Genomic DNA, 27,653 nt, shown 5'->3' with positions numbered 1-27,653 from the left:
TTTCAATGTTTCTCCATTTATAACATTTATTAAGTTTCCTTTGATGAACAATTTGAGAACTGTATTTGTTTTCCATGTTTCACAGGATTCTAGTATACTTATTTAAAAACCAGTCTGAACTTTATGATTATAAAAAAAAGCAAAAGGAATTGTTAATATTGTATAGCAATGAAGGACTCATGTGAGTGATGGGGAAGCCATTTAGGCACTGGCAGAATTCATACACAGATCTGAAGTGAATTTATTCAAGGATCTGTAGTAAGGGACTCTGTTACAAAATTCTTTTGAGATCTACCTATTCAAAGAAGCACTAGCATTTGCTATTTGTACATAGAAATATGTGACAAATCAAAGAGGTAATAAAAAAAACATAACACAGTTAAAATAGTGAAATTTACCTCAGAACTCAATAGACATGAGCCCAAGTACCTGCCAAGAAAGTAAAACCCTGGATCGCCTAAATAGCAAGAGACTGGATACTCATCTCACTGTCAATGTCCTAACACACGCTAAGACTAAACAGTACAAATATGAAATAACATAAACATGAAACAAAATCAATCTAAAAATGTACTTTGAAGAGGCAATTTTCAATTCCTGACTCCATCACATAATGACTGTGTGAAAATGGTCAAGTCATGAAGCAGAGGTTTGTGGACCACTTGTAAGGGATGGCATAAAAGTGGGATCCATGTTTAAGGTAATGATTAGAGCAGATGATCATTTTTCACTTCAAGATTCTATGACTCATGTCCCTGAGCATCAATTGCCACATTCGAAGTATAACAATACTCATATTGCTCATCTCACAGGGATGTTAGGAGAATGGCATGAGAGAATGTTTGTCCCAGGGCATCCTGTTTAAAATGTGTTTTTTATATTTATGTGTCTGTGTATGTACATATAGATATATATATAGATAGATAGATAGATATAGATATATATGTATATGTACACACACATATATATACACATATATGTATACATATTATATATATATATAGATAGATATAGATATAGATATATAGATATAGATATAGATAGATAGATAGATGGATAGATAGATAGATAGATAGATACACACACATAAAAGAATACATCCTTTTCATTTGACAGATGTGGCAGCTGAGGCCAGGGAGATTTGACTTACATAAGATCCCACAGACAATAAATGTCAAGAGTAGAAATTGAACTCAGAACCAGCGTTCTTCCCAATGCCAATGGCAAGATACACTTGGTAATAGCAGTGATGTAGTTTAGCAAGTAGCATCAATGGTCCTGCTTTTATAAGCATGTGGTAGATTCTCTCATAGTACTTTCCAATTACCAGTATCATTTGGTGGGCTTAAATGTGCCACTGTAGTTCAATAACTTTTCAATACTACAGAGAAAGGTGGGGATTATACTAACTGAGGCATTCCCCTAAGAATTATTGAGGGTAGGAAAGCTGTCCAGACATATATGTTCTTACCGTCAGAAAAAAAATGAACGGTAGGCAATATAATATTGTGCAGTTCCTACCAAAATGCTGAGTACAGAACAAAAACTATAGTTAGTATCCTCATCAATAAGGCAGATCCCAGATCAACTGAAGTATTTGTTGGTTTGTTCTTCTCATATTGCCTCCCAAATAGAGTCACCATTAAGACAGGTCCAGACGTACCATTCTCATTTACTATGCGTCCATCATTTAAAACCTAACCAAAAACAAACAAAAAATTAGTTGTTTCCATTAATACTAAAAAGAGACAATACCTCAATATGATATTATAAACAAAATCTCTCCAAACTCATGAACCAAGAAACTATTAACAAATAGGTTAAATTGGTTTATGAGTCACAGACAAGAATATTAAAATTGCTAACCGTTAATATATTATGTTATAACACATAAGATATGTTATACGTTAACTGTTAATATGTATTATTAACTGTTAATATGGAAGAAAACATAAAATAAAAACAATACCAAACATCTTATAATGAAATCACTGCAACTAATACATGTAACCAATACAAACTGCTAAGAAAACTGGAACAGTACAGAAGAAATTAAGCATAGACCAACATCTTAAACTATATTCCACAATAAATTCAAAATGGATATGTGACATTAATTCAAAGACTATCCTATAAAAAATTAAAACAGAAACAGATCATGCACCTTACACAGCTATGTGTAGGAGATGTATTCTTAAATCTCCAAGAGACAGAGGAAATTATTAAAGATAAAATAGATAATTTTGAAACTGAAAAGCTTCAGCAATAATTCATCTAGGATATGAAGGGAAATGGTCACATAGAAAAAAATCTTTGTATCAGATTTCTCAAATGATGATTTGGTATCCAAGACACAAAGACAACTAACAGATTGGGTAGACAGATAGATAGCTAGATATGATGAGTGGTCAAATGATATAAACAAACAATTCTCAAAAGAAGAATTTCAAATTGTTAACAGCCATATGAAAGAATGTCCCAAATCACTAAAATTATTATTAATAAGAAAAAGCAAATCAAAGCAATCATAGGGTTTCAAATCACACTCAGCAAACTGGCAATGATAAGATGAAAATAGCAAATGACAAAGGAAAGGACCTCCTCTAGGGTATAGAAGGCAACAAGCAAATATTTTTTTGGAGGAAGCAAAGCAACCTATATAAACAATCTGATTTAAAAAATGTATTACAAAATGCATGGGTCCCATGTAATGATTTGTTGATGAAAATTTGGAATAATTAACTTACAATCTTCACCTTTTTATAAGAAGTATTGTGATTAAAAATGCTGAACTGTACAGAATTGTTAAAATGTGGTTACTATTGTAGTCCACACGACCACTTGTGCTATAATTACCTGAAGATGCTGATCCCTGACTTTCAAAGAATGAATCCCCCACTCATCCTCATAGCTATATGAAACAATATACATCAGATATTCCAGAAAAACTGTTTATGCCTAGATTGCTCATCTCACTCTTAGGCTACCTACAGTCTCTCACCACATCACAAATATCCATAGTTTCATTTCTAGAAAGTATTTTCAACACTATTCAATAGCTGATACCCATAAGGTAGAATACACAGAACAACTCATTATCACTCCTCAACAATACACATTTCATGAAAAACTGAAAGCGTTGCCATTTTTGTAACAACATGTGTAAAGAACAAAAGTGAGCAAAAACTTCATTACAGATTACAACTCTATTTCAGCACATTTTATATGAAAAGGCCATTCATAGAAAGCCCTGATTATATTTGTTTTCATGAAATACATAATTTTAAATATAATTTTGTTGCATTTTACATTAAAATTTAAAATATTATTTTAAAAATATTGTTATGTTGGCATTACAAATAAACCAAATAGTGGAATGTTGATATTGTCTTTACATTTCATAGTGCTCTGTTTTATGAAACCTCAGATAGAATATAGCTCTATCTTTCTCAAATTAAAATAATCACTTTATATTAAATATGTAAAATACATCAAAATTGCAATTTAAGAAAATTAAACCAAGTGGAACTTAAATTTAATTGCTGATATAATTTTATAACAATATTTCATACTAAATTTGTACCACACCCTATTTGTTTGCACTGTTGTTTAATACACACAAACACAAAAGGTACAAAATTAAAACATTCAGCTTCTAATACAGTGTAATAAAAGACATCTCATGTAATATGAATTAGAATGCATGCACACTTTGGTGGCAACTGCCTATCTGTTCCTTCCCTTAAATGAAAAACTTTTACAATTTAAATTTATTACATATACAATCATAACATTAGTGAATAAAGTGGCTTATTTCGTTAGTCATTAAGAATTTAGGTAAAGCACTTAGGATTTTTTTTTAAGGCGATTGGGGGTTAAGTAACCTTCCCAGGGTCACACAGCTAGTGACAAGTGTTTAGTCTGAGGCCAGATTTAAACTTGGGTTCTCCTGACTTCTGGGCCAGTGCTCTATCCACTGTGCCACCTAGCTGCCCATAAGCACTCAGGATTTTGAAACTGCCAACATGGGGCATATTATAAATTCTAAGAAGCAATACAGAACATCAAAAGTAGTTAACTGCTCAGAACATTAAACTGTCACTCAGTTGTTTTTCAGTCGTGTCTGACTCTTCATGACCCTGTTTTGGGGACTTCTTGGCAAAGATACTAGAGTGGCTTGCCATTTCCTTCTCTAGCTCATTTTACAGATGAAGAAACTGAGGCAAACAGGTTTAAACGATTTTCCCGGACACTATGACTGGCAAAGGACACTGAGAGTTTAAGTGACTTGCTCATGGTCACACAGCCAGCATGTATCAGGCGGTGGCTGGCCTATGCCAAGCTGCCTGTCAACAGCAACTTACACTGAGCCAAGATCTGTCTTCTAGAACATTATACCTATTATACCCACTTTATAGCCATTATTCTAATCTCTCCTCTGAAGCAAAATAAAATTTTAAAGTATGTTTCCAAATCTAAATTTCCTTTTTCCAACGTTGGATTGTGATTGAGGTATCAAGTCTAGGTGGGTCAGTGGAGAGAACACTGATCTTAGAGTGAGGAAGGTCTAAATTGAAATTCTGCCTCAAGTCCTTGCTGTATGACTCTGGGCATAGCGTTTCCTCACTTGTATAATGGAGATAATAATACATCTACCTTCTGACATAAGGCAACACTCACAAGAGCCTAAGTTTAGTCTAGTCAGGCCTGAGGGTTTCAAAAGCAACAGCAAGGGTTTTCTCTTACTCTTTCACCTCTTTAATAATTTTTTGTGCCTAGGATTAGTGGAGTCATCCAAAGCACAGGGGCCCTTGAGGCTCTGGGCCTGGAGCAGAAGCCCTTCTTGCCCAGTACTATTGGAGGGCAGTACTATTGGAGAAGTTGTGGCACAAGATAGCACATCAGGATACTGTTGGTGGAGCTGTGAATCATTATAATCAGTTTAGAAAGCAACTTGGAATTATGGAAATAAGTGACTGAAATGTCAATACTTTTTGACCCAGAGATTCCACTAAAAGGTATGTACCTCAAGGAGGTCATTGATAAAAAGAAAGTCCCCATATACACCAAAATATTCATAGTAGAACTCTCTATGATAGCAAAGACCTAGAAAGAAAGCAGATATCCATCAATTATGATAAAGCTAAACAGATTATGGTATATGAATGTAACAGAATATTACTGTCAGGCAAGAGATAAGAAACAACAGAGAAGCAAAGAAAGACTTATGTGATCTGATAGGGAGTGAGGTAAGCACAGCCAAGAAAACAATATATACAATATCTACAACAATATCAATGAAAAGAACCATCACAAAAAATCAAGTGGTTGTTGCAAATTTAAAAAGAACAAGCATGAAGAGAAATATAAAGCATATCCTGCTCCTTTGTAGAAGTAGGAGTTTTACAAATGTGGAGAACTACATATATTTTCAAATTTTTTTGACATACTGATTAGTTGTGTTGATTTTTTCTTTTCTTTTTCTTTTTTTGTTCTTTATAAACTATTATTTGTTACACGGGATGGTTTGCTGGGAAGGAGAGGGGAGAGATACTGAGAAAAATTCTGGTGATACAAAAAATAAAAGATATCAATAAAATTTAATTAAAACAAAGAAATGGAAGACTAATTTCACTACCTGTCAAATAATCACAGAACAATGAATGATTTATTACTTTGTTCCCACATGTAAATAGACACTACTTTATGGCTTACCATTTTCACTTAGACCTATTTTCTATCTATATCCCAGTACTCTTGGTGCTCCTCAAATGCCACTTTACCCCTTAGTAGCTATAGCTTATAACATTTCTGGGCAAGATAGTGTTCCTTCACTTAGATTTTCCTGCACAAACCATTCCTTCATCTCACAAAGAAGTTATCTGGAAATAGACAGAAAAGGCTCCTACCTCAAAGTCTCCAGGCGCAATCTGAAGGCCACTCAGCAACATCTCTGGAAAAACGTGCTGAGAATCAAATGTGCCGCTGAGAGAGAACATGTCAAACACAGTAGATGCATTTTCAACGGGCCGCCCACAAGTTTCTAACATAGCTGTCAAGCATTTCAACAGTGTACAAATCTGGGTGAAATAGATGCAGATCAAATAATCAGTAGATACAATGTTCAAGAGCATAAAACTGCTTTTGTTCTTTTGTGAAGCAAAGTAATCAAGCTTCCCTATTTGATTAAGCCATTCTTTTGTCCCAGAATACATCTGGAGCTCTAATTCACCTGACAAAGCTTTTATGAAAAATTGTACAGTACATGGTTCCATCCAGGTAGCATCTGAAATAATACTCAAACATGTTTTCTAAGAAACAGAACAACACCCTAGGCCCTCCCTGTCAAAACCTGAAATTATCCACGCCTATGCTTATGACTATCATTATTAATTCAATTCAACTCAACTTCAGAAAGCAGTGATAATGTCTTAAAATAATGACTGAAACAATCTATTTAATGTAAACATTTGTTGTTTATTTCATAAAATTTTCCAGCTGCAGTTGGGATGAGGAGACAGAGACCCAGATTGGGTAAGTTACTTGCACAGTGTCACACTGCCATTTAATAAAGAAGCATGGATTAAAATCCAGATCTGACTTTTCTAGAACACCACAATGCTCTTTATCAGGGTTCAGTGTGAACAGTGCTGGACTTGGCCTCTGGAAGACCCAAGTTCAAATCCTGCTTCAGACTCTTAGGTATGTCACCTTAGGTAAGTCACTGACCCTTTTTCAGATTCAGTTTCCTCATCTGTAAAATGAGGATGCTAATAATAGCACTTACCTCACAGGGTTGTTGTGAGGAGCAAATGAGATAACATATAAATTGCTTTGCAAAACTTAAGACCCTATGTAAATACTAGAGGGTTTTTTGCTTTTTTTAATATGTGCAAACTTTAAAGACTAACATTTGATAGGTAATTTAATAGATATTTTCTTATAAATGTCATCGTTCTAACAATCTTTCCACCTAACTTAATTCTCACAAAAATGATTACCTGTACATAATATTCCCCTTCAGCGATGTGAAGTCCATCAAAAGCCCCCAGAACATAAACTTCATCTGTTCTCTTCTCAGACATTTTGTAGCTCAAGTAACAACACAGTGTGTTCTGACAAACAGTGTAGTTTCCTGTATCATTAATGAGTTCTTTGAAGGTGAATTTATCAAAAAGTATTGAGGCTTTAAATTCCTCTTGCTCTGTTGAGAAAGGTTCTATGCTGTTAGCATAAGAGCTCCAATTCACTGGTGGTGAGAGTTTGGGATGTGAGTCCAATTGCGAAAGGAGCAGCGTCCCATTCTCTGAATTCATATCAATGTAATACACCTTGGGAGAATCTGGTGCATAGATACCACTCCCTGAAAACAGCAAATAAGAAAGAATTTTTTTCAATAAGAAAAGTACAAAAAAATTATACAGCTTTTAAAATTACTGTCACTCACATAGTATTTAAAATATTGAACAAATATCAGCATTGTCAATGATTTCAGGATTAGGGGTCAGGAGAAAGGGAAGTAGAGAAGGAGAAAGATGTTGGAAAAATGTACTTGAACCTTTTATATCAACATTAAATGACACATGATTAAATGACCAAGTTTAGAAAACCAAAGAAGAAAACTATCAAAAAATTAAAATCAAGATTAAGTATAGCCTATCCTAAGTGTGCTGATTCAAAAGTTTTAGGTTGGCAAATGAATACTTTACTAGGGTCTGCATGACACTTAGAAAAAAATGATATCTGAGAGTTTTATTACAGGAAATCCATAAATCTTCTTTTAGAAATTGTCAATTACCTGTCATTTGACTGACAGTGTTATGGATATTGGCTACGAGTAAATTAACTCTCATTCCCATAGCCCAAGCTGCATGGAACGCAGTAGGATATAAATATGGTAAATTGTTCATCCAAGCTACTGGTAACACGATTGTGTCCACTTTCAATTTTTCCACCAGAGTTACCGCAGGGTCATGAAAAAGTATATCAAAGCCTGTTAAAATGCCAAACTTTCCAAATGTTGTATCAAAAGTCACCAATTCAGTCTCGAATGGGGTATCAAACTGGGCTTCCTTCGTTAACATATATTTCTGTAATAAACACACACACATAAAAAAACATTTTATAAGAAAGTTAATACAAATGATTTAACGTGCTTAAATACATGTGGGCCTAGTGCAAGCTTATATACTGATTTTGCCTCAGGCAGAATGAAAACATCTGAGGAAGATAGAGATAATACATTATAGAACCATATAATTCTTCTTACAGTGAAAGAAATAAAAAACAATTCTTTTGCATCCAATGGGAAAAAACATTAGGATATGATTTACATTGCCTTATCCAAAGCTGATTTTAATGATTATCAAAAATACTTAATTATAATTTTCTGGACAAGTATACCTTGACTGATCCTTCTAATCTGGTAGAATAAACTAAACTCTTCCCATTCTACTGCATGAATACATAAACATGCAAAAAAAATCTGTGATTCCCTTAGCATAAAGAATTCCCACTATGGGACCTGCCTCTACTAAAACAAAGATTAGCACCTTTAAATAGCTTACTAGATCAATCCTAGGCATTTGTCTGAGACATGTAGAGGTTAAGTGACATGCTCAGGCTTACACAGGTAATGGGTGTTAGAGGCAGGATTTGAACCCAGGTCTTGCCAACTCTCAGTTCAATACACTATTCACTACATTGTACTACAACTCTCATTGTTTGGGACCAGTAAAATACAATAACACTTCAATATACAGTAGTAACTTCTGTTTCTCATTCATTCCAATTCATTGTAATGGTGACATTTTTCAATAAGAGATATTGATGACAGCTGAAGCTTTGTAGGGCCCTTCCTGACCAGGACATTGTTTCTAGTTGTTGTACTACTACTTGTAAACATGAAGTTAAGCAATGTGGGTAAGTGACTTTGATAAAATCACTTCTAAAGTTCTATTACTATTGACATAACCATTACTCTTATTGATAATCCTAATCATCAATATTTCTCTTTTGCCACCTATTTTATTATTGTAATTACTATTTGACATTTAGTTGCTGAACTACTTAAAAACTAATTCATACCTTATAATAACGAGCCACCAATTTCCCTTCTGAATCATATACCACATTAGTGTTGTATTGGTAATAGCCATTAGAGGGACACTTGGACACTGTGGGATCACATGTCTTTCTATCCATCATGTTTGCTACCAGATAGATAGAGTTATTCCTGGCCATGCAGCTGAGTCTTTCTTGCACTGGTGTGTTGCCAAATCTAGTATATGGGAGAAAAAAAAATAGTATCCACTAAATTTAACAGCTGAAGAATTAAAAGTGATATTTCAACTTTGAATCAGGTAATTTTGACTATTATAAATACCCAAATTCACTCAAAGAACCTTTGAAGGAAGACGCTATCTGCATCCAGAGAAAGAACTAATACAGATGTATAGTATGGTTTTACACACACACACACACACACACACACACACACATGCACACATATTTATATCTAATGGTAGCCATCTCTAGGGCAGGTGGGGGGGAAGGGGAAAAAAGCAAGTTATATAACAACTTTATTATATATTAAAAGGAAAAAACAAGTTGTACATAATAGATTTTTGTTTTCCTATGCAATTGTCTTTTTTTCCCTATTCTACTTTGTTATGGAAATGTTTTACTTAAGTTCAGAATTTTAAAAACACATTTGTGAACAGAAAAAATGATACTACAATAAGTTGTCTTATCCACAAAAAGACAATTCAAAAGAGAGGCAGAGGGACAAAAAAGAAAGAAGATAAAAGTTCAAGGAGCAATACTCTTCAAAAGAAGGCTGGCAATGTACATGACTGTGAAAGGGTATATACACTAAGAGAAAATTCTTGGGCAATGAGCTGTCCAAAGACTGGCAAAGCCCTTAGAGAAAGAGATAAAGCAGGTCCCAGGAAGCAATATTTGGTATAGTGAATAAGAGCTGACCCTGGAGCCAAGTACACAAGGGTTTAAGTCCTGCCTCTGACATAAAGCAGCTATGTGACCACGGGCCTCTCAATGCTCCACGCAACTCTTCATAACTACAAATTGTGGATGAATTGACAAAGCACATTGGTAGAGGAAGTCTGCATAAACACTATTTCCCCAAACTATTAAAATTACAGGCCCAGACAGCCCCACCCCCCAAAAAAAAACAAAGAAAATTGAAAGGGAAAAGGTAAGTCCCAAAGGAAAGCCCACTGAATTTGAAGCCCCATATTCTAGTTCTGACTCTGCCACTTACAAGGTACAACCTTGGCTAAGTCATTTAATCTCCTTTGGTTTCTGTTTTCTCAACCCAAGAGGCAAGGAGCTATTATTATGAAAGCACTTTGCAAAGCATAAAGCATTATATAAATGTGTGATATTAATACCATGTGGGGTTATATGCCATAGTAAAGGGATAATCAACTAACATAATAAAATGAAATTGAAGGATAGAGAGGAATGTGAGAAAAGGGATTCTTGGTCTTCTCAAACAGACTGAATTTTCCACAATAAATCAGGTTCCTTGAGTAATTTAATAAGCTCTTAGAGTTGTCAAAGTTCTCTGGACTCGACTCATAAAAAAAGAGACAACATAACTCAACAGGAGCATCGGCTTTAGAATCAGAAGATGTGAGTTTGAGTCACAGCTCTGCCAATTCAGTTATGTTGTCAAACATGGTTTTTGTGAGCCCCACTTGAGACCCTCATCATTCGAAGAAGACTGAAAACCTGGACTAGCCAAATGAGAGGATGATTTGAGCCCTTCTAGACTGGCATGTCAATAATCTTTTGTGATACTTTCTGAGTGAACCAAAATCCTTCTGCTGTATCAACAACCACAACAGCAGATTAAACTTGCCCCTGACTCTGGAGCACTTCCTTGCTTTATTGAAAAATGTAATCTTGGCTGACAAAAGGCCAGACGTCCTGAATCAGGGGGGTGCTTCCTTGATTCGTGGCTTTATAATCTGTGCAGTGGAACTTCAAAACGAGCTCGGTTCCAACCGCAACTCCACATGCAAGTCTGCCTGCTTGGGAGAAATAAACACAACCTAATTATGTTTGTCTTTCTTAATCTGAACTCTGGAGTTTGACACCTTTAACCTCATCTGTAAAATGGGGATAATAACACTCATAATACCTATTTTACATCAGAGATAGCGTGCCATAATGACTACATGTGTCAAGATGACCTGGATTCAACTCCTGGATTCGATTATGTCTAACATTCATTGGTTATGTGATGAGACAAAGTAACTTAAACCCTCATTGTCCCTGGGCAACTCACTAAGCATACAATTTCAAGATAGTTGTCATTCTGCATTCATAGACAGAATTTCCTTAAAGTGAACTCCCCATATCAGTGAAAAAAAAAAAACCAACCTAATTCACAGGAGTTGTTGTGGGAGGAAAAAGTGTTTTGAAAATTTTAAAGCCTTTAGAAATGTAAGCATTATAGATATGTAAATTGATTTCTTGAGAGGTTAAATAACTGGCCTAATAAAATATTTAAAAATCAGTCAACGGACTTTACAGGTTGTTAATAGAACAAACTGACAAAAACTAAGTTAACCCCTTCTGTTTACTTTGAATACAATTGGAATGGGATATTACAGTGGGTGAAGAAGAGCACGATAGACATAAAACAAATAAAAATGCATTAATTTGGTGCCACCTGCTGGCAAATAACTTCTCAAATCATCTTTTATACCAAATCATATTTGCAGAGTGAACAATAGGTTTTTTTTATTCTCACATTTATAAAACACTTACAACTTACAAGTTTTCAAAGTACTTTCCTTATAACTGGCAGGCAGGTAATGCGAATATTGTCTCCATTTTATAAATAAAGAACTGAGACTCAGAGGTGTGATCTCTTCCATTTCTAAATCTCCCAAATCTAAATTATCATATGATCCTAGATCTAGTAAGTGACATTGCTAGAATTCCATTCCAGGTCTCCCAACCCCAAGTCTAGTGCTATATATGAAATAAATATAAGCCACAGCAATCTACCCATAATGAACAAGGGGATAGCTATATTTAGAAAACTGCTTTTAAAAACAGACATAGAAAATTGGTAGATTTTTTTTTATTTGAAGAAGAAGGAGGAGAAGAAAAATAGTAGCATCCCTCAACTTTTGCTTGAATTTTCAGGTTGGGTATGGGACACCAATGGTTAGAGGGCATAATCTAGATGAGGATACAGAAGGCAGAAGAACCAAGAGAGAGTAATATCCTAAAATCTAGAGAGAGGAGAGTGATCAAAAATGTCAAAGGCTACAGAGAGGTCAAGAAGACTGAGGGTTAAGAAAAGGCCCTTGGCTTTGGTAACTAGGAGATAATTTGTAACTTTGGAGACAGCAGTTTCAGTGAAATGATGAGGTCTGAAGCTGGATTGTAAGAAAAAAGTAGACAACCTTCTCAAAGAGTTTTAGCCACAAAGGGTAAAAGAGATAGAGGATTATAGTTAGTGGGGATAGATGGATCAACTGAGGGGTTTTTTTGAGAGTGGGGAGAACATGAGGACGTTTGTAGGCAGTATGGAAGGAGCTAGTAGATAGAGAGAAGCTTCATATAATTGAGAGAGTGTGGATAATGGAGGGTACAATCTGCTGGAGATAGGATAGATGGGATAGAATGGGATCATTTGAGTAGATAAAGTGGTTTACCTTAGTAAGGAGTAAGGCCACCTCTTTGTGTGAGACAGGGGTGAAGGATGAGACAGTGGCAAAAGGCATATGAGTGATAGGAGATGAGAAAGAGGGGAGAAAAGGGAACCCATGGTGAATGGCCCAGCTGGATGGAATGGGGAGGCTGAGTTCAAATATAGCCCCAAATACATACTAGCTACATGACCCTGAGCATGTCATTATTTGCCCCTGTTTCCCCATCTGTAAAATGGATATAATAATAGCATCTACCTTCTAGTGCTGTTGTGAGGGTCAAATTAAATAATATTTGTAAAATACTTAGCACAGTGCCTGGCATATAATAGGTACCATATAAATGCTATCTATTATTAATAATAATATTATATTACTGAGCCACTGTTGGTGATATGTGAAAGACTATAGAAAATGGAAAAGACTTGGGAAGGGAAAATATCCCAATTTTTCAAAAAGGGAAGAGAACAGTGTCCATAAACTATAGGCCAGAGAGCTTAACTTTAATTCCTAGGGAAATTCTAGAATGGATCATTAAAGGAATGGTTGGTGAGTTTCTTAAAAAGGAAGTAGTTATTACAAAGATCCAGCATGTCTTCATCAAGAAAATGTCAGAAGTAGAAACAATAAGATTTAGCAACTGACTGGATATGTGAGATGAGAGAAAGTGAAGAGCCAAGTTAATTGCTGAGTTTGTGGAACCTGGGACACAGGAAGGAGGGTGGCACCCTCCACAGAAATAAGGAAATGCAGAAGATGGATGGTTTTAGAGGAAAAATAACAAGTTCTATTTTGGACGTATTAAGTTGGGATGTCTCTAGGACATCCAATTTGAAATGGCAAACAAGCATTTGGAGATAAGTAACTAGAGCTCAGGTAGAGATGTTAAGGACTGTTAAGGGGTCCCCTGAACTTGTTTTTTTTTTTTTTAATTGCCATATTTTCCAGAAACACTGGACCCAGAGCATGTAGGAGGCCCTGAATGCGTCATAGACAAAGCCCACCAAGCTGACATAATTTGTTGTTTGCATCCCAAACTGGACTCCCTGTGTGTCCTTGGGAGTCAAGACAGGCACCAGTCAGTCTGGGTTGGGCTAAAAAGCTGTTTGTGCAGCCGAGACCAGGGAAATGAGCACATCATCCTATCTTCATACTCTAGCAATTCCCCAGAAAAAAGAATGTGGCTTTCGCCATCATCTTAATCCTCTCCTTCTGGAGGGGTTTTGTCCTTTTTCCGGCTTTACTGTACCTTTGCCCCTCCCACGACATGCCCCTTCAGGTGGAGATATATGATATCTCCCCTTTCCTTTGTCCTTATGCCATAAAAATGCAAACTTTTGTGTTCCACATGCATGTTCATTCTCTTCTAATAAACTTGATTTTCATGTAAGTTTCATGAAGTTGTGATTGCCTGTTGACAGAGACTAAGGATAGACATGTAGATCAGGAAGTTATTTGCATAGAGATGATAATTAACTCTGTAAGTATTGCAGAGGACACCAAATGAGAGACTATAGAGAAGAGGACCCAGGTAAGAGCTTAGGGTACATCTATAGCTATAAAGTATGATATGGTTGAAGATATCTAGCAAAGGAGACTAAGAAGGAGCACTGAGATAGGTAGAAGAGCTTAAAGAAAACAGTGTAGAGAAGAGGCAGTATCCAGGAAGAGAAGTTTGTCAACAGTGCAGAATGATGCAGAGCAGTCAAGTAAGGAGAGTATTAAGAAAAGAAGCACTAAGGAGAGACAACATATTTTAATACCTGCTGTGGTCTGTACAAGGGGTCCAGTTCACCTTTGGGTGTGGAATATCCTCCAGAAAGGGATAAATCTTTAGTCTATTAGAGATGAATCCAGAAATACCATATTCTGGAGTCACAATGATATGTGCACCCTGTTGAAAATAAATTAATATAATCCTAGATAAGCTTTATGACAGTAATAATGCTGACTAAATAACACCCACCCTTATGCCACACCATTACCTTTATCAGATTTCTTTCAGCTGTCTCATAGTTTATCTACCTCTAAAACTTAGCCCAAATAGAATGCCTATCACAACTAATTTTCTTGTTGTCTCTTTTACTTTTAACTCAGATGCTATGACTTGTAGATTTTTAAAAGTCAGAAGAGATCATGTTATCTAATCCCTGAGTTTTATGAGGAAACTCAATTCCAGTAGGAAAGCATAGCAGTGATGTACTATAGCTTTGGTTTTTATTTTTGTTTTTAATTACTAGATTTAAATGATATAAGACCTGAGCTTCAAAATCTAGCTCTGCTAACTTGCCACTTGTTTGACCTTGGCCCTTTCACCTTTTGCCTCTGTGGCTTTGACTTCCTTATTTGTAAAATTAGGGGAATGAACTAGATGATCTCTGAGGTCTTTTTGACCTCTAGGTTCTATTATCCATGGCTCCTAGTAATGACTGAATCTCTATGCCCTTTTTTTAATTCAACTATTAAAAAAATTAATCTTACTGTTATTTGGAGGGGGGCATTGACAACTATAAGTTTTCTTTACATATCCTTGAAACTTATATAATGTTAATCAAATCAGAGTTTTAATCATAAAATTTGACTACAAACATTTGTAAATTAAAATATTAGTTTCCCCTTGCACTCACAAAAGCACAGAATTTCAGAGTTGGAAGTAACCAGATAATCCATGTGGTACAACTCATCTGTGAATGAGAATACCAGACATATATTCATCCGGCCTCTGCTTAAAAACCTCAAGTTAAAGGGATCTCACTTCCTATGGTAGCCTATGTCACTCTGGGTAGTTCTAATAGTCAGGAAATTTTGCATGACATACAGCATAAATTTGCCTCTTTGCAAATTCTATTTGTTCTTATTTCTATCCTACTGCACCAAGCAAAACAAAGTCTAATCTTTCTTCCAAATGGCATTCCTTCAAATACTTGAAGAAAACTATCAAGTACCCCTAAGTTCTATCTATTCTCTCAGGCTAAACATTCTCAATTCCTTCAGCTAATCTGCATTTGGCATGAACTCTAGCCCCTTCATTATGCTACTTTCCTTATTCTGCATGCTGTCTGGCTTATCAAAGTCCTTCTGAAAATGTGGTGCCCAGAATTTAATATAGTACTCCAGAGCAGAATACAACAGAATTATGTTCTCCCAACATGAGGACACTACGCATCTCAATGCAGCCTAAAATTACATTAGGTTTCTTGTGTTAGCTTTTCTGACTGATGTTATGCACACAGACACTAAAACTGACAAAACTTTATCAGATGAGGTACTGTACTATAGCCAATATCCACCACAAGTGAATTTCCTACTCCTGTTTCTGGTCATTTTTCTTCAGTGAAGGTTCTAGAGTTCAGATCTCACTCTACTACAATATAGTAACAGTGAGCACAATTAGGAAAAAGTACCTGCTTTGCTGCTGATATAATTGCTTGCTCCAAAATGTCCATGTTTTTGTTCATTAAATTTAAGGCTTCTTTCTGATTAACAGGCCTTAAGTGTTCAGGATGTATTAACACTGCATGCTCATATACAGCTGCAATAAAGGTATCCAGACAAGTGGTTTTGAAGGCACAAAGTGCAAAAATTGCCATGTAACTCTGCCACTGAGATGGGTGCATTATGTAGTCCAAGGATTTCTGAAAAACAAACTCATGTAATGTATGCATATAAAATGAGGGAAAACTTTTATTATAGCCTATTAATAAGTAAAGAATATTGTACAAGTGATTAAGCAATAATTATGTGAGTCTATGATTCTAAATATAGTTTATAATTGCACATCTTAGTGATCTTTGATGCCCAGATTAAACCCATCCTACTACCATCTCCAACCAGTCATCCTACCACTAGACAATTCCAAGGACAAACTCCCTCTCAAAACCCAAAGCCTTGGCAAACTCAACTTATCCTGTGCAGTGAAGATGTTTTAGCACCACATTTTTCTCTCATCTCTCATCTCCCAGTTCCACTGCTCCTAGTTCAGGCTGGGAAAGGATTTATTTATAAAAATACTAAGACAACACTTTGCCTTGCACGCAGTGGGCACTTAAATGCTTGTTCAATTTCTAATAGTAGTGGATCACTTTTCTAAGTTTTGCTATTTGGTCTTGTTCTATTATATAATATCGGCTCCACAAGTGGCACTTCCTTCCCCTCCCTGTCTCCCCAGAGTTGAAAGGCTGAATGGGTTTCCTGGCCAAATACATATTTTTTAATTTAAAATTATTTTTAATTTTTTAATTTTAATTTTTTTAATTTTATTTTTAACAGCCTTTTCCTTAATTTTGAGCTCTAAGTTCTCTCTTTCCCTCCAGCTTCTCTCCAACCCATTAAGAAAGCAAGCAATGTGACATCAATTATAATGTGAAATTATGCAAAATATACTTCCATATTAGCAATGTTGAAAAAAGCAAGAAAAAGTGAAAAAAATATATGACAGTTTGTAGTTAGAGCTCATCAGTTCTTTCTCTAGAGGTTAATATAACTTTTTGTTATAAGTCCTTTGGAATTGACTTGAATCATTGTACTGATTAAATTACCTACCGGGTGGGAAACCTGCGGCCTGGAGGCCACATGTGACCTTTTAGGTCCTTGGGTGCAGCCTTTGACTGAGTCCAAGTTTTACAGAACAAATTTTTTTACTGCCACCCATCCTCATCATTCCTTATAGCACAATACTATTCCTTATAGCACAATCATATACCACTTGTTCAGCCACTTCTCAATTAATGGATATCCCCTCAATTTCCAATTTCTTGCCACCACGAAAAGAGATGTTATAAATATTTTTGTACATATAGGTCCTTTTCTTTTCTTTTTCTTTTTTATTTTGTTATGCAGACCTAGTAGTGGTATTGCTGGGTCAAAGGGTACACATGGTTTTATAGCCCTTTCAACATAGTCTCAAATTGCTTTTCAGAATGGCTGGACTAGTTCACAACTCCACCAACAGTGTACTGGTGTAACTATTTTTTCACATCCCCTCCAGCATTTGTCATTTTCCTTTTCTTTTATGGTACCCAATCTGATAGGTGTGAGGTGTTACATCACAATTGTTTCAATTTGCTTTTCTCTACTCAACAGTTATTTAGAGCATTCTTTTATATGACTATAGATAGCTTTGATTTCTTCTCCTGAAAACTGCCTATTCATATCCTTTCACCATTAATCAACTGGAGAATGGCTCTTATTTTTATAAATTTGACTCAGTTCCCTAAAACTTTGAGAAATGAGGCCTTTACTTTATTGTCCATGGTACCTTTTAACAAAAATGCAGTTTCTTTGGTTATCCCTTCCAATTAGGTCTATTTTTGCTTTTGCTTTGTCTAAGACCACAATTACTACACTTGACTCTTTTACTTCAGCTAAAACATAATAGATTCTGTTCCAGCTCCTGATTTTAACTGCATATGACTTTTTATTTCAAGTGTGCCTCTTGTAAACAACATATTGTTGGATTCTGGTTTCTAACCCATTCTTCTATCCCCTTCTGTTTTATGGGTGAGTTCATCCCATTCACATTTACAATTATGATTTCACTGTATTTCTCTCCAAGCTATTTTCTTCTGTTTATCCTTCTCTCTTTTTATTTACCCTGTCCCTCCTCAAATGTCTGTTTTGCTTCTGACCACTGCCTCTCTTAATTTGCTCTGTCTTTTATCATTATCTCCTTCCCCTTATCCCCTTTTCCCTATTGGGTAAGAAAGATTACTATACCCAACTGAGTGTATGTGTGCATGTGTGTGTGTGTGTGTGTGTGTGTGTGTGTGTGTGTGTGTGTGTATACACACACATATATACATATATATGTATGTATGTATATATTTTTCCTTCTTTGAACCAATTCCAATGATAGCTGGGTTCAAACATTGCCCACAATCCCCCTCCCATTTTCCCCTCCCACTGTAAAAGCTCTTCCTTGCACAAGTCTTTTATGTGAGATAATTTTCCACATTTTTCCTCTCCCTTCCCCATTCTCATAATGCATACTTCTTTCTCAACCCTTCATTTTTTTGGATCATCCCAAAATAACTGACTCATACCCATGCCTTATGTCTATGTAGGCTTCTTCAAAATGCCCTAATGATGATAAAGTTCTTAGGAGTTACATGTATCATCTTCCCATATACAAATTTAAACAGTTAGCCTTATTGAGTACCTTATGATTTCTCTTTCATGTTTACCTTTTTATGCTTCTCTTGAGTCTGTGTTAAAACGTCAGATTTTCTTTTCAGCTTTGGTCTTTTCATTAGGAATGCTTGAAAGTTCTCTGTTTCATTAAATATTCATTTTATTTCTTCTTGAAGGATTATAATCAGTTTTGCTATGTTCCTATGTTATTCTTGGTTGTAATTCTACCTCCTTTGCCATCTAGAATATCATATTCTAAGCCCTATGCTCTTTTAATGTGGAAACTGCTAAATCTCATGTGATCCTGACTGTGACTCCACAATATCCAAATTGTTTTGTTTTGATTTGTTTTTTCTTGCTGCCTGCAATATTTTCACCTGACCGGGGAGCTCTAGGATTTGGCAAAAATATTCTTGGGAGTTTTCATTTTGGGATCTTGATCAGGAGGTGATCAGTGGATTATTTCAATTTCTATTTTATCCTCTGGTTCTAGAATATCAGGGTAGTTTTCCTTGACAGTTTCTTGAAATTTGATATCTAGGCTCTTTTTTAATCATGATTTTCAGGTAGCTTCAATAATTCTTGAATTATCTCTCCCTGATCCATTTTCCAAGTCAATTGTTTTTCCAATTAGAGATTTGACATTTTCTTCTATGTTTTATTCTTTTGACTTTATTTTATTGTTTCTTGATGTATCATGGAGTCAATATCTTCCACTTGCCCAATTCTAATTTTAAGGAATTATTTACTTCAGTGAGCTTTTGTGCCAGTTTTCCCATTTGATCAATTCTCCTTTTTGGGTAGTTCTTTTCTTAGTAGATTTTTATGCCTTTTACCATTTGGCTAATTCTGTTTTTTAAGGTTTGTTCCTTTTTATATTTTTTATACCTTTTTGAGCTGTTAATTCTCTTTTCATAATTTATATGCATCGCTCTCATTTCTTTTCCCAATATTTCTTCTACCATTCTTATCTCTTTAATGCTTCTGGGAATTCTTATTGGACTTGTGTCCAATTTGCATTTTTCTTTGAGACTTTGCTTATGGCTGTTTTCATGTTGTTGTGTTCTGAGTCTATGTTTTGTTCAATTTAGCTGAATTGGAAATACCAACAAATTTGCCTCCAAAATGTCTCTGGCTTTTATTCCCTCTTTTTTCTCCTAATGCAAGCCAGCCTAGTTCACGCCCTTAGCCTTACCCTAATTTTCACTTCAATAGCAATTAATCTAGTTCAGACTCTGTACCTTTTTAGATTTTAAAAACTTACTAATAGAAATAGCTAACAAATAAATTTTCTTTTCTCTAGGTTTATCCTTCTATCACAGATACTCAAATAATCCTCCTATGCCAACCTGACCACATCACTCCTGAAAAACCTTCAGTGACTTCCAACTGGCTACCAAGTAAAGTACCCCACCTCCTTTCATCACTATGCCCCCAAAAAAGTTAAAAGAAATAGATAAAACCAAAGTTAAGCTTGAACCACTAAATAGTCTTTTTTTTAAAAAATTTATTTATTTTTAGTTTTCAACATTCCCTTCCACAAGATTTTGAGTTTCAAATTTTCTCCCCAACCCTCCTCCCACCCCAAGATGGCATGCATTCTGAATACCCCTTCCCCCCATCTGCTCTCCTTTCTATCACCCTCCCCCCTTCTCTTATCCCCTTCCCCTTCTATTTTCCTGTAGCGTAGGATAGATTTCTATACTCCATTGCCTGTATCTTATTTCCCAGTTGCATGTAAAAACAATTTTTAACATGTTTTTAAAATTTTGGGTTCCAAATTCTGTCCCTTCCTCCCTCCCCACTCACCCTCACTGAAAAGGTAAGCAACTTGACATAGGTTATACACATGTAGCCATGCAAAACACTTCCATAATAGTCATGTTGTGAAAAACTAACTACATTTACCTTCATTCTATCCTGCCCCCCACTTATTCTAGTCTATTCTTTGACCCTGTCCCTCCTCAAAAGTGTTTGCTCCTGATTACCCCCTTCTGCCCTCTCTTCTATCATCCCCTCTCTCTTATCCCCTTACTCCCTATTTTCTTGTAGGGTAAGATAGATTTCCATACCTCATTGAGTGTATATTTTATTTCTTCCTTAAGCCAAATCCGATAAGAGTAAGATTCACTCATTTCCTCTCACTCCCCCCTATTTCCCCTTTACTGTAAAAGCTTTTTCTTGTCTGTTTTATGTGAGATAATTTACCCCATTCTACCTCTCCCTTTCTCCTTCTCCCAGTACATTCCTCTCTCACCTTTTAATTTTCTTTTTTAGATATCATCCCTTCATATTCAACTCATCTATATATATTCCTTCCTACTACCCTAATAATGAGAAAGGTCTTATGAGTTACAAATGTCATCTTTCCATGTAGGAATGTAAACAGTTCAACCTCAATAAGTCTCTTATGATTTCTCTTTCCTGTTTACCTTTTCATGCTTCTCTTGAATCTTGTATTTGTAAGTCAATTTTTCTATTTAGCTCTGGCTTCTCAAGAATGCATTAAATGTCTCTGTGTCATTGAATATCATTTTTTTTCCCCTCATTGATTACACTCAATTTTTCTGGATAAGTGATTCTTGGTTTTAATCCTAGTTCCTTTGACCTCTGGAATATCATATTCCAAGCCCTCCAGTCCCTGAATGTAGAAGCTGCTAAATCTTGTGTTATCATGATTGTTTTTCCACAATACTTGAATTGTTTCTTTCTGGCTGCTTGCAATATCTTCTCCTTGACCTAGGAACTCTGGAATTTAGCTATAATATTCCTGGGAGTTTTCTTTTTGGGATCTCTTTCAGGAAGTGATTGCTAGATTCTTTCAATTCCTATTCTACCCTCTGGCTCAAGAATACCAGGGCAGTTTTCCTTCATAATTTCTTGAAAGATGATGTCTGGGCTCTTTTTTGATCATGGCTTCCAGGTAGTCCAATAATTTTTAAGTTATCTCTCCTGTATCTATTTTCCAGGTCAGTTGTTTTTCCAATGAGATATTTCACATTGTCTTCTATTTTTTCATTCTTTTGGTTTTGTTTTATAATTTCTTGATTTCTCATAGAGTCATCAGCTTCCATTTGCTCCATTCTAATTTTTAAGGAATTATTTTCCTCAGTGAGTTTTTGCACCTCCTTTTCCATCTGGTTGATTCTGCTTTTTAAGGCGTTTTGGACCTCTTTTGCCATTTGGGTTAGTCTATTTTTTAAAATGTTATTTTCTTCAGTATTTTTTAGGTCTCCTTTAGCAAGCTGTTGACTTGTTTTTCATGATTTTCTTGCATCACTCTCATTTCTCTTCCCAGTTTTTCCTGTACTTCTCTAACTTGCTTCTCAAAATCTTTTTTGAGCTCTTCCATGGCCTGGGACTGATTCCTATTTTTCTTGGAAGCTTTGGATGTAGGAACTTTGACTTTGTTGTCTTTTTCTGAGTGTATGTTTTGATCGTCTTTGTCACCAAAGTAAGATTCTATGGTCTGACTTTTTTTTTTGAACTGTTTGCTTGTGTTTCCAGCCAATTACTTGACTTTTAAACTCTTTGTTAAGGTAGGGCTTTGTTTCCAGTGTGGAGGGTGTACTGTCCCAAGCTTTAGGGGTTTTGTGCAGCTGTTTTCAGAGATACCTGTAAATCTTCAGTTCTTCCAAAGTGGTTATGATCAAAGGCGAGGTGTTTACTCCTTTCCTAGCCTGTGCTCTGGCCTGTGAGTGACCACAAGCACTCTTTTCTGCCTTGGAACTATGAAGAGGATTCTCTCTTCACTACCACCACAAGCTCCACCATGCCAGCACTCCTCCTTGCTCCAGGACCGCCACCCAAGACTGCAACCCAGATTCAAGCAGAGGCAAAGCAAGAGAATCTTCAGGCAGGCCTTAGCACCAGCATAGAGATCCTTGCAATTCCCCTCTGATCAGCAGCTTGATCCCCCTACCATCTATGTGCCGAGAGCTCCAGAAGCAGCCACCACCCAGGGCTTGTGCCAGGACCAGGGCCAGATGGCACTCCTCTCTTACCGTGGTCCAACAGACCATTTCTACTGACCTTCTAAGTTGTCTTCGGTATTTGTGGTTTGAGAAGTCTGGAAACCACTGCAGCTGCTAATGATTCAGTCCCCTGAGGCCTGCTCTGGGTTAGCTGAGGCCTGTTTTTGCCTGCATAGCCCATGCTGAACTGTGCTCCTCTCCCAGCCTTGTGCAACAGACCCTTCCCATCAACCATCCAGGTTGTCTTGGGCTGGAAAAGAGTTTCACTCTGTCTGTGCTGCTCTAAAATTTGTTTAGAGCCTTTTATTACAAGTATTTCAAAGGGTTTGGGGTAGAACTCAAGCAAGTCTTTGCTTTTACTCCACCAGCTCCATCCTCCGAACCACTTAATATTCTAGCAGGCTTAGCTGAACCCCTGAGGTCAGAACATAAAACCCAAAAAGACACTTGAAAAGAAAGAAAAAATATTACCCAATGGAAAATTAGATATTGGTCAGAAAGAGAACAACTCTACAGAAAATGGAGATGCTAAAATAGATGGACACATATGAATTTTTGCTAAATTTTTTTTGCTAGTTAAGTTTCACAGAAATGTAGAATTTGGGATAAATTAATCATTTTATTATTGAAGAACCTCCACAATTCAGTTCCAACTTATTGTTTGTACTTATCAAAATAGTGCACCTTTCATGTACTCTACTAGTCTCCATCCCACATTCAGATGCTGTCCTTAATGCGCCTTTGCCTAGAATGGATTCTCTAATTCTACCCCATACCTGTGTCCCTGGCTTCCCGATTCTCACTCATTAGACTACAAACTCTTTATAAAACCCCCTCAAACACATTAGCCACTAAATTCCTCAATCTATTCACTTCCCATGATGTACTGCTTTGTCTACCACACACTAATCTTGATCTTGCCAGAATACACAAATGTACTACCTCCACATTCAAGATTTCAAAAAGTTCCTTATCTGACCGTAATCTATTGGCTTTTTGCCTCTGCCTCTGTCTCCTGTTAGTAAAATTTATTTTTCACCTCTATGTGATCTCCAATCCCCCCCTCCACCTTTCAATTTTCTCCCAAACCATCTCCTTTGTACTATCATTTTTCTTTCTACACTTCTCTTTTCCTCATCTTGACCCATTAGTGAATCAATTCAACTCTACACTGCCATTCTCTTTTATATTCCTAGATCCACTAACATTTTGCCCGTTTTTCTTGGCCAAGCCTCAGCCTTAGATCACTCTCACCATTTGTCACCTTTGTTCTTATGCTGCAGAGCAAAAATGAAGAAAAGCACCTCAGCTGAGCTCTCATTCCTGCTAGGCAATCCTACACTTGCCTTATCAACTCACTATCCCATTCTCCACAATGGCTCTTCCAAATCTTTTCATGCCTGCTCACACCTCCCATAGCTTCCTCTTCCCTTCCCCCTGTTCTCTCAGTTGAGAACATTGCCCTGCTTGTATACAGAAAAAATTGAGGCCATTCACCATGAGCTCCTTCTTCTCTTCTCTTCCTCATTTCCTATCATTCAGATGCCTTCTACCATTATCACCTTTTGAATTGTGTTTTACATAAGCTAACTATTGTCCTATGTTCCTTCTGCCCTTTGTACCTAAACTCTTTGGGAAGGTCATGTACAACAAGTGCCTCTTCTTTCTTTCCTCTTTCTTCACTCCTTTCAATCCAGCTTCTAACTTTATAATTCCACTGAAACAGCTCTCCAAAGTTACCAGTGATTTTTTAGTTGCCAAATCCAGTGGTTTTTCTCAAGCCTCATTCTCTTTGACCCCTCTTTATCCTTTGACATTGTTGAACACCTTCTGCCTTGATACTTTCTCCTCTCTGTTTTTGGGACAGCTCTCTCCTGGTTCTCCTCCCTACCAATCAGATCACTCCATCTCAATCTCCTTTGTAAGAATCCTTATCCAGACCACACACTCTTGCTGTTGGTGTCCCACAGGGTCCTGTAGTGGGCCCTCTTCTCTGTTTCCTTTATACTACTTCACTTGGTGATTTCATTAGCTCCCATGGATTTAATTATAATCTCTCTGTTGATGATTCTCAAACCTACCTATCCTGCCCTGACCTCCCTGTTGATTTCCAATTTAGTATTTCCAACTGCTTTTTAAACATCTCAAACTGGATGTCCAGTAGATATCTTAAACTCAACATGTACAAAACTTAACTCATTATCTTTTCCCTGTAAACCCTCTTCCCCTCCAAACCTCCTTATTTACTGTAAAGGGCAACACTATCCTCCCAGTCCCCCAGGCTCATAACGTATAAGTCATCCTGAATTCCTCACTCTCTCTCACCCTCCATAACCAAACTGTTACCAAGGCCTGCCAATTTCAACTTTACATCTCTGGAATATACCCCCTCCTCTCCTGTGACACTGCTACCACTCTGCTGTGCAGGTCCTCATTATCTCATGTCTGAGCTATTGCAACTGATGGTGGGTTGGCTTGCCTCAACTCCCTCCCCAGTCTGATGCATTTTTCATTGAGTGATTTTCTTAATCTCAGGGCCAACCACATCATCCCTCCCTGTACCACCATCACCTGACCACTACCCCTCCCCCTAGTAAATTTCTGTGGCTTCCTCCCTGATCAAATACAAAATCCTCTGCTGTTAAAGTCCTTAATAACCTAGCCCCTTTTACCTTCCAATTTTCTTACACCTTACTCCCCACCAAGTACTCTTTGATCTGGTGAAACTGGCCTCCCGGCTATTCTAGGAATAATGCACTCCATCTCTTGGTTTTCAGCATTTTTCTCTGGCAATCCTCCAGGCCTGGAACACTCTCCCTCCTCATCTCCATCTACTGATCACTCTGACTTCCTTTAAGTCCCAATTAAAATCCTACCTTCTATAGGAAGCCTTTCCCAACATCTCTAATTCTAATGCTTTCCGTCTGTTATTTTTGTTGCTCATATGATGTTCACTCCTATTTCAAGGTGATAGTGAAAACTGGCATTTTGATAACAATAAAGGGATTAATGGTATCATAAAGGCATATAAGTTTGAACTAGACTTGGGAGGTCATTCAGTCAAAAATTCTGTCAACAAGCATATACCAAGGTCTCCATGTACAAAAATAATTATAGGAGCTTTTTTTTTTGGTAGTAGTAGCAAATAACTAGAAACTAAGGAAGTTTCCACCAATTAGAAAAATGACTGAACAGATTACATTATATGAATGTAATTTGCCATGAGCAATGAGAAAATGGATGATTTGAGAGAAATCTGAAACTTGATGAACTGATGAAGAGTGAAATGAGCAGAACCAGAACAATTTATATGACAACAATGTAAAGACAAACAACTTTTAAAGACTTAATAAATGATCAATACAATGATCAACCAGACTCTAAAGGACTGATGATGCCTCATCTCTTGACAGAGATGGATTCAAGATGCAGAATTTAAAACAGACTTTTTGGACGGGTCCAATATAATAATATGTTTTGCTTGATGACGAATATTTGTTAAATTGGTTTTGTTTTGTTTTTCCTCCCCCCCCCCAGTGGTAGGGGGGATAGGAAATAAATGATTCTTAATAGATGGATGACTTGGTCTTGGTCATAAAATAATGAAATTCAGGCAACTTAAAGAGGTTGAGGAGGTGGGGGTGGGGAATTGGAAATGGGGGTGAGAGTGAAAATGTGGGATGGAAGATGAGAAGAAGGGTGGGGGTGGGGGAGGGGATAGGGGCAAAGGTATCAAACTGAAGGGTTCTGAGGAGGTGAGAGAAGAGAGGAAGCGCAGATTCAGAAGAAAAGTAAGGAGATTTGAGACACACGAGAGAAGAAGAAGAAGGCAGGGACGCCAGAGAGAGCTGTTACCCTTATATCTTCTGAAATACTACTTTAACTTACCAGGGCGTTATCCTGAAGAAACTTTGGCTGCCTAGCAACAAACTGAGCTTGACCGCTGGGAGGGGCAGCGATCTAGGCACGAGGCAGGCGGTCCCAGCGCCCGTTGGAGGTGGGCGCTCCTGTCCGCGTGGAATCTCTATGGTCTTCAGGAGACTTTCTATCCCCCAGTTCCTCCCAGCTCTATGGCGGTCAGTTCCTTGACTGCTTGTCAAGGACCTGGATCCAGCCAATCAGAATGTAGCCCTTGACACTCCTCTATCTGCCCCGACCCCTTCGCACATATTTGAGTCTTTGGGAGTAAGAGACCAGTACATTCGAGTCTCTGGGAGCAACAGGGCAAAGGTAGGGCAAGCTCCAGTTAAAGTGTCAACAGTGAGATTCCCACTCAGGTAGCATTTTAAGGTTTGAGATGTCCTTTCCCACAACCCTGTGAAGGAGGTGCTCAGGGGTAGCATTCCCAGCTTCCAAATGAAGAACATGGAATCATAGGTTTATATCTTGAAGGGACCTTAGAGGCTATCTAGTCCAACAAAAGCCCAGAAGGATGAAGGGTTTTTGTTTTGTTTTGTTTTTTACTACCCAAAGTTGGGTAGTAAAGGTCTGAAGCAGGAGTTGAACTCAGGTCTTCCTGATGTGAGTCTAATACCCTGTCTTCTGCACCACCTAAGCTTTACTTGGGACCAGATTTAGGGAGCTATTCTCACCTTCTGTGTTGACCTCTCAATCCTCTGAGTACTTAAAAGATCAGGGTTGGGAATGAGACATTTTTGAAGAAGGGAATTTGTTGTGTTTGACTATATATTTGCTACAAGGATTTCTTCTCTTTTCTTTTTTAAAAAATTCCAATGTAGTGGAGGGTGGGAAGGTGAGAAAATAATTTTCTCTTAATTTTTTAAAATGGTGGATAGAGTGCTGGACCCGAAGTCAGGGAAAATCATCTGCAAGAGTTCCAATCTGGCCTCAGACACTT

The 27,653-nt window shown here is 36.9% G+C and overlaps 1 protein-coding gene and 1 pseudogene across 2 annotated transcripts in view; one reads left to right on the top strand and one right to left on the bottom strand.

Moving 5' to 3' along the window:
* LOC110208894 (pantetheinase-like) lies at positions 1-27,653 on the bottom strand. The gene is made up of 8 exons (XM_020987091.2): positions 26,684-27,653; positions 16,097-16,327; positions 14,456-14,586; positions 9,088-9,280; positions 7,799-8,090; positions 7,002-7,363; positions 5,910-6,080; positions 1-1,697 (listed from the first exon to the last, which is right to left on the bottom strand). The coding sequence occupies exons 2-8, from the start codon at positions 16,307-16,309 to the stop codon at positions 1,518-1,520; spliced, it is 1,542 nt and encodes a 513-aa protein (XP_020842750.1). The 5' UTR covers positions 16,310-16,327; positions 26,684-27,653; the 3' UTR covers positions 1-1,517.
* The window catches only part of LOC110208895 (putative E3 ubiquitin-protein ligase TRIML1 pseudogene), a 37,198-nt pseudogene continuing 36,499 nt past the window's right edge, over positions 26,955-27,653 (top strand). Inside the window, exon 1 of the transcript XR_013486943.1 lies at positions 26,955-27,025. The product of XR_013486943.1 is annotated as a putative E3 ubiquitin-protein ligase TRIML1 pseudogene, transcript variant X4 (transcript). The remainder of the gene's footprint in view (positions 27,026-27,653) is intronic.

The sequence above is a fragment of the Phascolarctos cinereus genome, unplaced genomic scaffold, assembly GCF_003287225.1.
Source record: "Phascolarctos cinereus isolate Bilbo 61053 unplaced genomic scaffold, phaCin_HiC Scaffold_5;HRSCAF=322, whole genome shotgun sequence".
Lineage (NCBI taxonomy): Eukaryota > Metazoa > Chordata > Mammalia > Diprotodontia > Phascolarctidae > Phascolarctos > Phascolarctos cinereus.
This window is presented reverse-complemented; position numbering and strand designations above follow the sequence as displayed.

Bases quoted from the DNA above. Each gene is read 5' to 3' on its own strand.
- LOC110208894 (XM_020987091.2), bottom strand. From the start codon at position 16,309: ATGCACCCATCTCAGTGGCAGAGTTACATGGCAATTTTTGCACTTTGT. The intron at 14,587-16,096 runs GTACTTTTTCCT...TATTTTCAACAG, and splicing joins TTATATCAGCAGCAAAGCAG to GGTGCACATATCATTGTGAC. The intron at 8,091-9,087 runs GTATGAATTAGT...TGTTTATTACAG, and splicing joins TGGTGGCTCGTTATTATAAG to AAATATATGTTAACGAAGGA.